Here is a 15,544-nt window from a genome sequence, read left to right on the forward strand (position 1 = left end):
AACACCAGTCATCTCCCTCCAATCTTCTATAACATACAGTCCCATGTAAAAAAAAAACATATCTTTCTTATAGTCTTCTATAACATACAGTCCTATGTAACTGACACCCCTCCCCTCTCTTCAGGCCCTCTAACATACAGTCCCAGTTAAATAATATATTTCCCTCCAACTAAGCAGGGAGGAGGTATAATGGGGAGAACCACATCTCCCAGCATTTTTCTGGCACTCACATTCATTCCATGGCATCACAGGTCTCCACTGCTGAGAGCTGCCTCTTTCTGCACTGGTCACATGACGGTGACCTCATCACAGGTCCTACCTCCACTTCCACTGCTGAAAAGATCACATGACTATGATGTCATCGAAGGTCCTTCAGCTATGGAGCGTAGACACAAACGGGCAGCAGATTTGCAGCAAGTGCTAATCAGCCCCCCACCCCTCAAATCTCCGCCCCCTCCCGACCTCCACACCAAGGTGCCCAGGTTACCCTGTTGGGAATGAAAAATATGATAAGATTAAAAAAAAGAAATGCCTCTGCTGGCACTGGGAGGGGCCCTCTCCCTTGCTGGGACCCTGTGCAGCTGAACTAGCTCCAACGGCGGTATGTCCGCCCCTGGAATGCACCTACAATGTGAATTTCAGGCCCCTCCATGATTTCTAAGTGGGAGAACTTACAAAATGGCAGGGTGTTCAAATACTTCTGTCCTCACTGTATTTCATGGTAAGGAGCTGATAAGGCTTCTGTGAGCGATGACTAGAGGCTTGAAAGCAAATCAATATGTATTAGCAGCATCTATTATGCATTCGGCTTCCATCTGCTGAAACCAAAAGCCTTGACACTAATGTGAACAAAGCCAAAAATCTAGCTTCTGATGTAGTCGGCTCCAGTTTAGGAAGAATCGCTATGGGGCTGCTGTAATCATCGCATCTATATATCTGTGTAAAGCCTCATTCACACGTCCGTGCTTAAATCCGTGAAAAGGTGGTCAGTGATGCCTCCGTCAAGATGTCCGTGATGGATCTGTGTTGGGTCCGTGTGTCACTGATACTGCACAGCATCTCACACACATTAAGGGCTCATGCACACGGCCGTTGCCTGGCTATGTCCGTATTGCGACCTGCAAACAGCGGGTCCACAATATACGGGCACCGGCCATGTGCACCCCGCGTCACGGATGTGGACCCATTCACTTGAACGGGTTTGAAATCTCAGAAGGTCCAGTGCAGAACGGAGGAACCCCACAGAAGCACTATGGTTTCTATCCATGCCTCTGGACGGACCACGGACCTATTCAAGTTGAATGGGTCTGTATCCGCTCGGATGTTGCCCGTGCATTGGGGACCACAAATTGCGGTCCCCAACGCACAGAACGGCCGATCAACAGCCGCGTGCATGAGCCCTAAAATGACTGGGGAGGTGCGCTGTCTGTGGAGAGCTGTGTGAATGTGGGGGCCCCCTCAGAGCTTGTGCTCGGGGGGACACATGGCGGCACACTCCCTATAAGCTACTGGTTACGGTCTATGTCACCCCTACTGTTTTCATATTATAGGGAGGGACTGGAACCCAACCACAACTGGCTGCACATAGATAATAGCTAAGATAGATGGAATACATAGATAACATAAGGAGGCCTGTTTTGATAACGTCTTGAAGGAACGTGACAGAAAACCTCAGTGGACAAGGAACCATCCAGCAGTGAGAGGCGTGACGTCAGCTGGCTGCGGGGAGAAGGGATACAGCGTGACGTCACCCCCAATCAGCGCGGAGGGGCGGGGCCAGGAGCGGGTATTAGACCTGCGGCGTCACGTAGCTCTGCAGCAGAATCTTGTTATTAGCGGAGATCTCGGAGCTTCCGTCAGCGGCTACAGGTGAGGCCCGGGGTCAGGAGGAGCAGTGTGGGGTGACACAGGAGACATGGCGGGTGCTCCATCTGCAGGCTGCTGCTGCTCCACGAAGTGGGTGTGGTCCCCCCATAGACCGCTGAGGTAGAGAAGATCTGGATGTAGTAGAGTGGACTTTGTTATTGGGAGGGGGGTCATTTTCATATTCCAATCCTCAGGTGCAGATAGAGGTCTGCCACATGACAGACTCGGCACTGCTACATGGCTGTGGTCCTGGGTTAGTCATCCTCACTGTTCCTCCAGGTGCGTCATCTGCAGCTTGGTTTTCTGATGCAGAGATGTTGGGTTGGATCCCTGCCGGCATCTTCTGGATTAGGACCCACACAGGTGCCATGATGTGCCCAGGTGTCTGGATTAGGGTGCATTCACATGCGGCAGATTTGTTGCAAACATTTCTGCAACTGGAAATCCGTGCCACTCATCAGAATGGGGTTGTATTGATGACAAACACATGGATTTCATATGAATGGGATGGTTGCAGAAATCTTTGCAATCTATGTGTGAATTCACCCCAAGTATAAAAGTGGGACTGCAGCTACTACTCCCAGAATTGCATGCCAAGATATGCTGGGAGTTGTAGTTTCACAAGGTCCTATCTGCTGCAGCACAGGGAGTATTTATTTCATGCACCTGGCAGGTGTGGGAGCTGATGTGGGGGGGGGGGGGGATTCTAGAGCCGACTGAAGGATCCGTCCTCTAATGGGCCTGAATCTTCTGGCCGGATGGAGCTTGTTTTGTAATTCTGTTTCTGGGAAAGTTGGGTAATAACTCCACTGGCTCCAGAATGGCAAGTTTGCTCCTAGTTAAGGTCCCCCCCCCCCCCCCCACGGCCTATATTTCTGTACAGGTGGTTGTTAGGAGCCTTGGAAAGCTGGATGGCCTTCCTTGTGGGATCTATGACGGCCATATTGTTTTTCCTCTGGTCCTATTACGGTTGTTTTGGAGGAAACGCTCTCTTGAGATGCTTGTGTAGGTGGAGGCACTGTTGGGTGACACCTGTTGAGGGATGCCTCTTGCTTATGTAATCCCATCCTCCATCTTCTCTGCTGTCTCTCGCTCCTCCTTGTCCCCATGACAGGAGCCGCAGTGTGACAGCAGACCTCTGCAGTCTCCGCTTCTTCTCATTGATTGCTGGACATCTGGGGGGGGGGGGGGAAGGGGGCACAGTCACCTTGGGATTCTTGTGCTGACATCTGAAATGTTTAACCCTTGTGATGACTTTATATAAAACTGATGACCAGAATAACGCTGGACTGCCCCAGTGCTTGTCGAATGGAGCCTCCCGGTGCCATCATCTATGTCTTCTGTAGGGGAAGGACACCAAGGTCATTGCAGGATGGAGGTGGAATAGGTGACCTATCTGGTTTATATCTGTATACAAGCAGAAGGACCCGGCTTTGCACGGGTAGATTTCATCTATTTCATTTAATGTTTGTGTATGTCATTAAGATATTGACAGTGACATCTACAGTACCCCGCCCCTTTAACGGTGATCTCCATAGCAGTCGCCCCTTTATTAGTGACCTCCAGTCACTCTCATGAACAGCTCGCTCTCAGATAGCGGCACTGTGCTGTCTGAGTGTGAGCTGCAGAGAGTCACTGTCCCTCCCACCCCTGCAGCGGACAGAAGTGGATTTTTGCCTTAATTTTTTTTTAATCCCAGTTGGCTGTGGAGTGGGAGAGGGCATGGCTTAGCGGGAGATGGGTGCAGGGTTTTAAGTCCGTCCTTTGAGGGTGGTCTGAATGGCCACCCTACCTGCCCCTTAACTGTGACCTCCGCTCCCTTAACAGTGTCATCCACAGCGGCCTGCCCCTTTAAAGCTTCACTACAGCAGTGAAGAAAAATGTCTCGGTTGTTATGGAAACCTGGTGTAAAACTGTGTGGAGACTAAGGGCCTGCGAGCTTCTATTGGCTGATAAGGGTCATGTGATCAGGCTTCATTGGCTGAGGGTCATGTGACCAGGCTTCTATTGGCTAATGCATTTTTTGGAATATCTCAGGAACGGTACATGCTAGAGAGCCGAGACCCAGTCTGAGATTGTAAATGCGACGGTGCGGATTCCTTTAGCGGACATGCGTACACGCGCACACACAGCTTTATAAATAAGCTCTTCTGATATGTAGATTATACAATGTCAGACAATCTGCGTCGGAGCTTCTATAAGATAAGAATCTGCCTCATCCCTCTAACTCCCAACATTTAAATTTTCAATTATAGGACTTTTTAATCAGCACCCATCGACACCCTCAAAATGTCATACTTTTATGTATATTAAATACTTTTTTTACTTTATGACCCTGTTTGACCAGCAGTTAAGTCAAAGCAGCTTGAAACAGTATATAGCCCTTCAGCGCTCATGCATAGGACTGTGCTTGGTCCAGGAAACATTGCCTGTGTTGTCCTGGACCGACAGTGGCTCCTCTAACATGAACTCGCTGCATCGTAAATTACTATCTGCCATCATGTGAGTACAATACAATAGACCCACAGTTGCATAGGAACTCGCTGCATCGTAAATCCCTGATCCAGTTTGTGTTGGGCCGGGTTTACCAGGCAGTTCAGGGCCCTGTGCATGATCCGTCATTCTGATCCATGAACACACATAGTGGGGGTTCCACGTGATGGGGGGGCCTCAAAATGAGTGACAATAAAAGCTGTATTTTTCTTTACTTCTTAATTGCTGTTTCCTCTCCTCCGGGGGTGGCTCACTTTCGCTCCTCCTGCGGTTGCCATGGCAGCTGAGCATCTGTCAACATAGCAGCCATATTAGTCAGCGGATGAGTTAGGCTTCAATGCCCCAAGGACACAGTTTTGTCCTATAGGTAACCTGTGCTATGCCGTACACTGTGTCCTGACCTTCCTTCTTTCATCAAGGGGTTAATGATGTCACCGCCATCAGCCTCATGAATTATTGAGCCCAAGGAGCCTCTGACACCAGACGGCTGTTCCTAGGAGACGGTGTAAGGCTCCTGGAGACTCCCTGGCATATCGTCAGAGGTTTATAGGACTGTAAGCCGTTTACCGCTCTCTAAGACTGAAGTCCTTGGACGGGTAAAGCATATTAAGTTTGCTTAAAGGAAAGCAGTTTCAAGGTGCCAATGTCTACATGGGGATGCAGGGGTTAAAGCTCCGGCTGGCACCTTCCAGCTATGCGGGCTGGCATCGCACAGTCTTCTCATTCTAAATGGGATTCTTTGTTCTTGAGCAAATTCTTGTGTTTTTATTTTTTGTTCGACCCCCCCCCCCTCTATCTTAAATCCAGTTTTAACCCTCTGTATCCCACAGAACCTACAAGATGACCCACCAATATCCTGCGCTCAGTTCAGAGCAGAAGAAGGAGTTGTCCGACATTGCACAAAAGATTGTAGCGAAGGGGAAGGGGATCCTTGCTGCAGATGAATCTGTGGGTAAGTGGCAAGGAACATCTTGGTGATGAAGAACATGGCAGTGCCATTGTTCTGTATCTGGTGGTTATTAACTTCAGGTTTTGTGACTTTGATGGAACTGCCCTATTTTCTAGATTACCTTTTGCCTCCTGACAGTATCTCCCCTTGTTGGGTTGCAAACTAGGGCATACATACCAAGCGGGCAAATGTCTAGGGGAGGGGGAGGCAGGGGAGCTTGGCCACCACTACATTGCCTTTAGTGTAGACCTGCAGGGTCCTTCACTACATGCCCAACAATGGTGGCAAAAAGGGCTTGGGACCCCATGGTCTTCTACTCTTACCTCCAAGAGAAAGAGGGGGGGATACATTAGACATTTTTATGCAGCATTATAAAATTCTGCTGAAAACATGGTGACCTAATAAGCTCAATAAATACCCTTAACCCCTAGATGACAATAAGAACTAAAAAATGGCTTGGGTGATACCAGGATCCATTAGCATGACCAATCCACTTTATACACCTTCTCTGTCAGGGAGTATGGCCAAGCGTCTGACTGGTATTGGAGTAGAGAACACGGAGGAGAACAGGCGTCTTTACCGGCAGATCCTTTTTAAGGGTGATGAACGTATGGAGAAATGCATCGGAGGGGTCATCTTCTTCCATGAGACTTTGTACCAGCAAGGAGACTGTGGTACCAACTTTGTGGAGCTGATTAAGGATAAAGGCATTATTGTTGGCATCAAGGTGAGGAAATGTGATGTTAAAGAGGTCGTCCTGCATGCACTCAGCCCGCTCTGACGTTGGGTGTGGACAGCCGCAGCATTGAGCATCGTCACTGTCACAATCGCCCTCACTACAGTTCATGTTATCTGTGGTTGTGGCCGGGTGACCAATACAAAAACACCTGCTGTATCCAAATGATTTTCCCCAGTAATACCTCACCCTCACTACTGACACCCCAAAGCTGCCACCTCTAAGGTTTATTTCAAGGCTTCAGTCTTACAGGAAGCCTTCAGATAGGGTAGGTTCACACCTGATTAGCTGCTCCAGCAGAGAACAGCCTGCTGGAGTTCAGCAGCCAGATCCGAGATTGGGATTCTTCCGGGACCGGTGCATTCAGTGTTTCTTGTCTAGCCAGGTCCCATTATAGTCAGTTGGGTCTGGCGGTGAACGGCAGTATCTGGCTAGGGCTGGATCCAGAGAACTCCAGCCGCTCCATCCTCAATGCGCCGATTACGTCACATCTACACCAGGCGCATTGAGGATGGAGCGGCCAAGCGCGCGTCCGCCTCTCAGTGCGCCTGCGCCGACTGAAGACAGGTACGGCGCAGGCGCCAGATTTTGAATGCAAACAGGGCCAGCAGAGAGATCCCGTTCGCTGGCCCTGTCAATCAACATGCGGAGGGGGCGTCATTATGATAGGAGGATGCGGCTGCTACCAGCAAGTAGCCGCCCTACTTGCTGGTAGACAGGTAATTTACATATTATAAAAGTACGTTTTTAGCAGAATCTACTGAACCAAAATGATTAATCACATTATGTATGGATAAATCGCAGTATAGGGATTATAAGTACACAAAAAAAAAAAAGTTTAGTGGGGTGACAGAAGCCATTTAAGCCCTGTTTTTCATACCTTCTCTAATTTTCCGTTCTGTATGGGTTGGGCCAAAGGGAAAGGGTGTGTAGAACATGACCATGTATAGAAATCGTGTTCTACAAACACTTTCCCTTTTGTCCCAACCCCTCCATAAAAGGAATGTGGACACTGATCCAGGGATCTGTTCTGTCGATCAATATAGCAGGATTACAGGTTGGACTTCATGTTCTTTTTTTTCTTTTTCTTTTTTTATTTCAACTGATCAACTCTATCCATCTCCCCTATCCTCTGTCATCGTGGGGTTCTGGTCTAGCTACCTGGATTCATAACTCCTTTTATGATGCCAACCTTGTCTTCTCTGGTTGGTGAGGGGTGACTGGCCAGAAGGCAACTTCAAGGGCCCTAGTTGAGAAGACCCAGATCTGCACAACACCTGTCGCCTGCTGTATTTGTTTGGACACAGACTTGGCATAGCTGGCGTGCCTCTGTTGATAGTCTCTGTAAGACTGTCACCTGTCCCCTATTGTGATGGGAGGATGCTGGAATTTGAAGGTCGGGTAAAGGAGAGGTCATCAGTGTAAAGCCTCTATTATTAGAGCCATGGATTGCAGCAAATTAGATAACGTAGAAGCTGTATTGGGTATGTGCCAGACCAATTGGGTAGCTGCCAAGTCCATAAATGAATGATTGATATTTCCACAAACCACATTGTTCTGGGGCTCACAAATCGCTGAGTAATGTTGTTTTTATAGATCTAGGTTATAAGCATCTTAACCTGATGAAGGGGCCTGAGTACCCCCAAAACGTGTGTTTCTTCTTTTTTTTTTTTTTTTTTTTTTTTTTCCTGATGCACCGACTTTCTGAATAAAGAAGATTTTGATACAACCACACGCCGGTGTTCTTGCGCCATACAGTGATCTGACCACAACTAATGTTCTTTCTATGACAGGTTGATAAAGGGGTCGTCCCTCTTGCTGGTACAGATGGAGAAACTACAACTCAAGGTCAGTGGGGTGCATCTTTTTTTGCTGGGCTACGGAACGGGCATATGGCTGCGGACCCATTGAAATTAATGGGTCCGCATCCTATCCGCAAAAAAAAAAGAACTGACATGGAAACAAAATACATTTGTGTGCATGAGGCCTGAGACAGATCATCTTGACTTATTATGGCTTCCTCTCCACGTTATCTACCATTCTCAGAATCACTTGATTTATTCCTCTTCAGCTATTTATCCAAACCCTCTATAGCAGCCATATAGAACACGTGATGCATGGCCATTGGGGCTAGGTTCTGACATTACCTGCTGCCAAACATATAGCCTAGAAGTATGCAATAGTATATTACCATGTTATTCAATACAGTAGAGAGGGAAGAGGTATGCTGATATCTAAAGCCCTAAAAGGACATGTTTTGTCCCTATAAAGTTTTACGGTCGTAACAGAAGTATAAACTGACAGCATTCTCCTTGGTGTGAGTCCAAAAAATGGTGTGAATGGAGCCTTGTTCTTGCTGTATGCAGGAAAGCGATGGGCTATCTTTCCTAAAAATCTACTTTAGACTTGGTTATAATTTTTTAATTGGTACAGCCACACGGTCAGGTTTCCTGATGCAGTTTTAGAAACCAAAATCAGGAGTAGATCATAAAATGAAAGTATGAAGGACAGGTGTGACTTCTCCTTTATTTCTTGCTTTTTGCATTCACTCCTGGTTTTGGCTTCCAGAACTGCATCAGGAAACCTGACTGGCCGTACGAATTTGATCATTAAGGACATTGCGCATGATCAGCTATCCTTATGAAACATATGAGAAATTAAAGGGGTTGTCCGGGCTTTTACTATTGATGACCTATCTAAGGATAGGTCATCAATATCAGATCTGAGTGGGTTTGACTCCCGGCACCCCCGCTGTATAGAGACGGCACATGCCGTCTCCCATCTCTCTTCCTATTCACCTCTGCTGTCTCCTCATACAGCTGATCGGTGGGGGTGCTGGGTGTTGGACCCCCGTCTATCTGAAATTGATGACCTGAGGACACCCCCCTTAAGTCCCGATTCACAACAATTTGCAACTTTCCTCCCTTTTTGTGACACTCTTGCCACCTTTTTATAAAAAATAAAATAAAGTAGTCTGTGGCAAATGGGACCAACTCAGATCAACACTTTACCAATATGTCTGCCAGAAAATTAGTGTACAGTACACCAGAACTCAGCTCCTTGGTGGCATAGATTAAATTTTTCTGGCCCGTGGACCTCGCGAACATGTGCCCAAATGACTGAGGCAGATGCCTCTTGGTAATTTTGGTGCATCTAACACCAGCTTTTTGTATTTCTTGCCTTTTCTAACCTCTTCCTGTCTTACAGGTTTGGATGGGTTGTCTGAACGCTGCGCTCAGTACAAGAAAGATGGGGCTGACTTTGCAAAATGGAGATGTGTACTTAAAATCAGCGAGGACACCCCCTCTTCCTTGGCTATTATGGAAAATGCCAATGTACTTGCTCGCTATGCCAGTATCTGCCAGCAGGTAAATGGGTAATTGTGTAATTCGATCAGTGGCAGGGATGACAAGGAATGCTATTATGTGAGGGTACAGACTGGCACAAACCTATGTCTTCTTTTCTGCAGAATGGCATTGTTCCCATTGTGGAGCCTGAAATACTTCCTGACGGAGACCATGACCTGAAACGCTGCCAGTATGTCACGGAGAAGGTATGTCCTCATACCCGGCAAGCTGCTTGTGTCCCTGTAAAACCTATGGCGAAGGGCTGATGAATGTAAAAAAATTTAAATTATTATTTTTTTTGGCCTGTATGCAGATCCATTCACTTCAATGGGTCCGCATAAAAATCTGAATTTACTGTGTGCATAAATATAGAACCTGTCCTATTGTCCATATTACCTACAAGGATAGGACGGTTTTTATTATGGGCTGTACGTTCCCTTCTGCAGAATGCACACAGCCAGTATCTGTTCTGTGGATCTGCAATTTTTATACCTCCAGAACGGGCAACGGTCATGATATATGGCAGCCTTTTGATTTAAGTGCATTTGTTCAGCATATCTGAGGCTTTTGTCCCTTGCTATATGCCCCCCCCCCCCCCCCCCCCCCCCCCATGCACATGTCTGCAGAAGCACAGCAATGTAGAAACCCATATGATCTTTTTACTGGAAGGCTTTTTTTTTTTCTTCCAAAACCTGTAACTACATAAGGGTTGTCTGGTTCTTGAAGTGGGTGATGGTGGGGGGCAAATGTTATAAAACTGGAAAACTACTTCTGAGGTCAGAAGTGAGAAGCAGACAGCCTGTTATCACTGGTGTATTATCCAAAACTGCTTGTAGTCTGCCTTTCAGTTGCACTTTTTAACTAGTTTCTGTGTGGTGTTTTTTTTTACCCTGTCTAGGTTCTTGCTGCGGTGTACAAGGCTCTTAGTGATCATCATATTTACTTAGAAGGAACACTGCTGAAACCCAACATGGTGACTCCTGGCCATGCTTGTGAAAAGAAATATGCTGCTGAGGAGATTGCCATGGCCACAGTAACTGCCCTCCGCCGCACTGTACCTCCTGCAGTCCCAGGTAAAGGACCACCCTTGTATTGTAGGTCCATTACCCTCTTCTGGATTCTTTCACCACTCTACCAAGCTTTCCGGTTTACTTTTGGCTACCACCATCCCAACCAAAAAAATCTTAGGTCAGGGCTATGCTGTATTCCTGTTAATTGATTTTTACTATTGAGCTAATCCCGCACTTGATCGGTGGTCTCCTTCACTAAACGAGCAGCCGACTGTTGGGAAGGGACGCTTCCTTCCTGACCATCGGCTGTTACATCATTCTGTCTAAATCCACCTTAAGGGTATTATGGAAAAATAATTTGAATGACAAAGTCCTGGGTATGAATGTTCTATGCAATAAGCTTGTTCTGTTGGCTCACTCATTTTATTAAATGTATTCATTTGGAAGCTACATGAGCTTGAGTTAAGAGGGTGGCATGGATAATGAGGGTTTTATTTTTTTGTCCCCTTCCTAGGTGTTACTTTCCTGTCTGGTGGACAGAGTGAGGAGGAAGCCACCATTAACCTAAATGCAATCAACAACTGCCCTCTAGCTAGACCCTGGGCTCTCACTTTCTCCTTTGGACGAGCCCTTCAAGCCTCTGCTTTGAATGCTTGGCGTGGAAAGCGTGAGAATGAAAGTGCAGCTACTGAAGAGTTCTTAAAACGGGCAGAGGTAACTTATCTGAAACCTACCTACATTATCATAGGGTACATCCAGTTACAAGATTACTTTTATGGAGAGATCTGTGGAAGACTCGCTATTGTGGGGGAATCTGCGGAAGATGCAAGCACTGTTATGGGGGGGTTTGGCAGATGACTTATGGGGGGGGATCTGTGGATGACACTATTATGGGGGGGGGGGGGGGGGAATCTATGGTTAACACACATGTTATGGGACTATACCTCCCCTCATCCTTAAGAATGCATCCTGGCACTGCAGTACATGAATAAATTCTTAAGGATGAGGGGGCGATTGTCACATTTAACACTTACCATTAAACACCAATTACAGTACAGTCCCTCAACAGTGTTTATATTAAATGACTAACTCCCCTCATCCTTAAGAATACACCCGTGTACTGCAGTACATGGGTGCATTCCTGTGGATGAGGGGTGTTGTAGTCACATTTAATATAAAGATGTAGGCAAATAATGGTACAGTTCCTGGACAGTGTTTATATTAAATGTGACTATACCCCCCCCCCCCCCCTCATCCTTAAGAATACATCCATGTACTGCAGTGCCAGCATGCATTCTTATGGATGAGGGGGAAGGTTAGTCATATTTAATGTTCAGGTCTGCCCCGAGCACCCCTTCATATCCTGGTTGTCACTTACCCAGGAACTTGAGTTAGACGGGCCAGTGGACAGCACAGCGTTCAGGGACAACAGAAGGCCAATAGGAGTCCCTCCCTTCTTGCTTCCTAATAGCAGTGCCGCACATAGCCAGGAGGGAGTAAGCTTAATGGTGGAGGTGGCGGAACAGCAGTTCTTGTCAGTGGTGTGCCTAGGGTGTTTGGCACCTGGGGCTGGTCCTTTCTCTGCCCCCCCCCCCCCCCCCCCCCCCACAGTATTGCCTTCATTGTACAACCTTCACAGTAGTTTTGTACAGATGTGTGCCCCTCACAGTAGCTATGCCCACATTGTTCCCCCCTCACAGTAGTTGTGCCCCTTTCACAGTAATGCCCTCTTCATTGTAGTCTGGCTCTGTGCCCCCTTAATAGTAGAAATGCCCATTGTGCCCCCTTCACATTAGTAATGCTCTGTGTCCCCTCCATAGTAATAAAGCCCTCTTTACCTCTGTAATTAAAATTTATTTATTTTTTTTAAAAAACTACTCTCCTTGTCCCGTTCCTGAAGCTCACATATCTTCCCTGCAGGCTCCGTCCACACAGGCTGGCAGCGTGATCTGTGTCTGCAGGCTAATGGTAGAGCGGGGAGAAGTCTTCCTGCTTCACCCTTCTGTGCGCCACCAGCCTGAAAGAGGAGGGGAGCTGAGTGGTGTGACCAGAACGCAGCTCCCAGCGCTCCAGCAATGAGCGCTTCATCTGTATTGATGGAAGCGCTCTTTGCTTCTGGCACCCCCCTGAGAGCCGGCACCCCAGGGTGAACATGCCCTAACCCCCGCCACCTAGTACGCCACAGGCTCTTGTCTCCCTTTTGGAATGGATTCCGGCTGGAGATAAAGGACTTGCGTGCTGGCGGCATTCAGTTGAATGTTTCACTGCCGCTGCCCACTCCTGAGTGCTTCATACCTGCTGCCTGCCCCACACTTCTTCCTTCTAGGTGGCCAGCTCACTTATTAAAGCGCCACCATTATTTTGGAACATGTGCTTTATAAGACGCACTGACTTTTCCCTCCCATGTTGGGGGGGGGGGGGGGGAAGGAATGAATGTATCTTATAAAGCGAAAAATACGGTATATTAGTCCGGATAGGTTGGGAGTTGGTAGCCAACATACATATAGTAATGCAATGTAAACATACTACTCATAGAACGGAAAATACAATATGGCCAAAAGAGACCTAAAGAATCATAAATGTTTGTATACCTATACCCATAATGGTGATGGTCCAGTCTACCCTGTATAGCAAAGCCCTTGACACGTGCATGCACTTCATCTAAATGGAAATTTGTGTTTAATTTGTGCTTACTTCACATTTCTGCTTCTCTTATTTTCTCAAGGCCAATGGGCTTGCAGCCTGTGGAAAGTATGAACATAGCGAAGATGGCTCTGGGGCAGCTGGCCAGTCCCTGTATGTTGCCAACCACGCCTATTGAGCTTGGTGTGCCGATCACTGACCTTCAGATTAACTCCACTTCTGCTTCCCTGTGCTATAAGTGGCATCCACATGGACAGACACCCCTTGCAACCAAAGCTTGGAACAACCACAGCCATTTCTCTTCTAGCTTCTCATAGTTCACTGCCAGTAAGAGCCCTTTGCAGCCTGTGGCGTGATGGGGCTGGATCTTGGGTGCAAGGATAGGAACTTGCTCCTGTCTTGCACGGTAATTCACCTGGTTGTGTTGAATATTTTCCTACTAGATCTCTTTATTTTTGAGGCTTAATATATTAAGAGGGATTTAAAGAAAAATGTAAAGTTGACACTAGTTATATACTTGAGTGGCAGTTGAAGGAAATGTTCTTCACGTGAACATGACTCCATTCATTGGTTTATTACACCTGCACAATATACAACCCTATGTAAGTCTGTAGTATTGCCTTGGACTGGGATTCAGTGAGCCATAGCTTTCCCACCAGGCACTGTTCTGTGAAAGGTCTTGCACTTTGTGGTACATCTTTAGATCGCTTGATTGTGAGCTACACACTCCACTGAAAACTGACCAATCTCTCAACCCATAACATGGAAATGGAAGAACAGAGCCCCCTAACAATGGAAGGTAGTTATCTAACCCTGTGCATTGTGAAACTAGTGTTGTCTCTATCTGTATGCAACTGATGCACCAAATAGTCAAAGAAATAAACTTTAGTGAATTGAAACTTCAGAATGGCTCGTCATGAATGTGTTGTGCTATTTGTGTGTAGGATTTTTATATTTTTAATAAAACATTTTTCCATACGCCTCCCCAACAGCACTAAGCAGGAGGGGTTACCCCGCCTCCCAGGGACAGGAAACAACGTGGAGAACCAACCTTTTAAAAGCCTCCTCCCCTGTTCCTTTGGGATGAAGTGGAGAACAGAGCGGGGTTCCCTCCTGCTCTTTACCATATCGCGCAGCCTTGTTTTTCCATTTCATCCACCATGATGGCCCACAATGAGATTGACCCTTGACCTCTGTAGGGGCAGGAACACAGTTTAAATTTCCCCCCCACCCCTCCACCTCCTCAATGCTTTCCTGCCCCTACAGGGGCCAACATGTGGAGAGCCCTCCTTCCAGGAGGGTAGTATCGTTATTCTTTTACAGGAATCTCCTGTCCTCCCGCAGCATGGGCTAAGGCTGGACAGCATGGAGCAACAAGGACCCTCGTCTCGGCTCATGCTGAGGCCTGCGGTCCTTCCTTACCTTCAGACCTCCTTCCTTCTTCCGGGAAGCAGGGGCTATGTATATATGGCTAGGTGAGCTCGACGAACACCTAAAAAACAAAACTTCCAGAGAAGAGATCAGGGATTCTATCCCTCTCCTTCGATCTGCCACAGCATTCTTAGCAGATGCCTCTGCGGAATCCATCTGTTTTTCAGACGCTGCTCTCTAATGCAGCCCGGCGGGATGAAAGCCTGATCAGGGGACAAAGCATCCAAAGCCAAACTCTGCTCTATCCCATTCTCAGGGGAATTTGTTTTCGGTCCCACTCTAGATAAAATTCGAGAAGGAGCAGCAGATAAAAAGAAAGGGTTTCTGGAAGACAGGGAAACTAAAAAGAAGCCCTTTGGTCAGTTTCAGCCCCAGCAAAGATCTTACAGGGGTAAAGAAAAAACTGGCAGATGGAGCTATCCTAAAGGGGGAAGAGGGAGAGGCTTCATCTTCAATCCCCAAAACACAAAACAGACAGAATAAGCAGCAATGACGCCAGAGTAGGGGGGTGACTGATAGGTTTATTATCTTCTTGGGAACGAATCACCTCATCCCTGGGTTCTAAATGTAGTCGCCCAGGGCTACAAGATAGAATTCACATCAGTCCCCCCAAGAAGATTCTGTATCTCGGCCCAGAACAAAACTTCCAAAAATATGGCAGGGCGTCCAAGACCTCATAGATCTAGGTGTAATTCAAAGGGTCCCAGTACTAGAAGAAAGGAGAAGATTCTATTCCAACCTCTTTCTAGTAAAAAAAAAAAAACAGACCATTCCCTTCGAACCATAATAAACTTAAAGCCTTTAAACAGATCCATTCTATACAGGAAGTTCAGGATGGAAACCATCCCATCCACAATTCCTCTGATCCAGAAAGGGGCGTTTATGTCGTCAATCGACCTCAAAGACGCATACTACCATATCCCTATTCATCATCTCTCCCAGAAGTACTTAAGATTTGCACTAAAAGGGATGGACGGTTTGATCCACCACTTTCAATATGTCGCCCTTCCTTTTGGCATCTCCTCGGCACCCAGAATTTTCACAAAAGTCGTGGTAGAGATGGTGGCCT

General features: G+C 47.1%; 1 protein-coding gene across 2 annotated transcripts; it reads left to right on the forward strand.

The window, feature by feature from the left end:
- Positions 1 to 1,729: 1,729 nt before the first annotated feature.
- Positions 1,730 to 13,948, forward strand: ALDOC (aldolase, fructose-bisphosphate C). Of its 2 annotated transcripts, none has more exons than XM_040423453.1 (9): positions 1,730 to 1,869; positions 5,190 to 5,311; positions 5,824 to 6,035; positions 7,838 to 7,892; positions 9,252 to 9,412; positions 9,514 to 9,597; positions 10,290 to 10,464; positions 10,916 to 11,115; positions 13,127 to 13,948. In XM_040423453.1, exons 2-9 carry the CDS (start codon positions 5,200 to 5,202, stop codon positions 13,220 to 13,222), a joined length of 1,095 nt encoding a protein of 364 aa, XP_040279387.1. In that variant the 5' UTR covers positions 1,730 to 1,869; positions 5,190 to 5,199; the 3' UTR covers positions 13,223 to 13,948. The 2 variants fall into 2 exon arrangements, with proteins under 2 accessions (XP_040279387.1, XP_040279386.1); XM_040423452.1 differs by having other exon boundaries at positions 1,861 to 1,986.
- The last annotated feature ends 1,596 nt before the right edge of the window (positions 13,949 to 15,544 follow it).

This window comes from Bufo bufo, chromosome 3 (assembly GCF_905171765.1).
Source record: "Bufo bufo chromosome 3, aBufBuf1.1, whole genome shotgun sequence".
NCBI lineage: Eukaryota > Metazoa > Chordata > Amphibia > Anura > Bufonidae > Bufo > Bufo bufo.

What these genes read in the sequence shown, in the direction of transcription:
- ALDOC (XM_040423452.1), top strand. Translation starts at nt 1,916, where the DNA reads ATGGCGGGTGCTCCATCTGCAGGCTGCTGCTGCTCCACGAAGTGGGTG. An exon ending in TGGAGAAACTACAACTCAAG is followed by an intron (nt 7,893 to 9,251) that starts GTCAGTGGGGTG and finishes CCTGTCTTACAG; the next exon opens with GTTTGGATGGGTTGTCTGAA. An exon ending in ATGCCAGTATCTGCCAGCAG is followed by an intron (nt 9,413 to 9,513) that starts GTAAATGGGTAA and finishes TCTTTTCTGCAG; the next exon opens with AATGGCATTGTTCCCATTGT.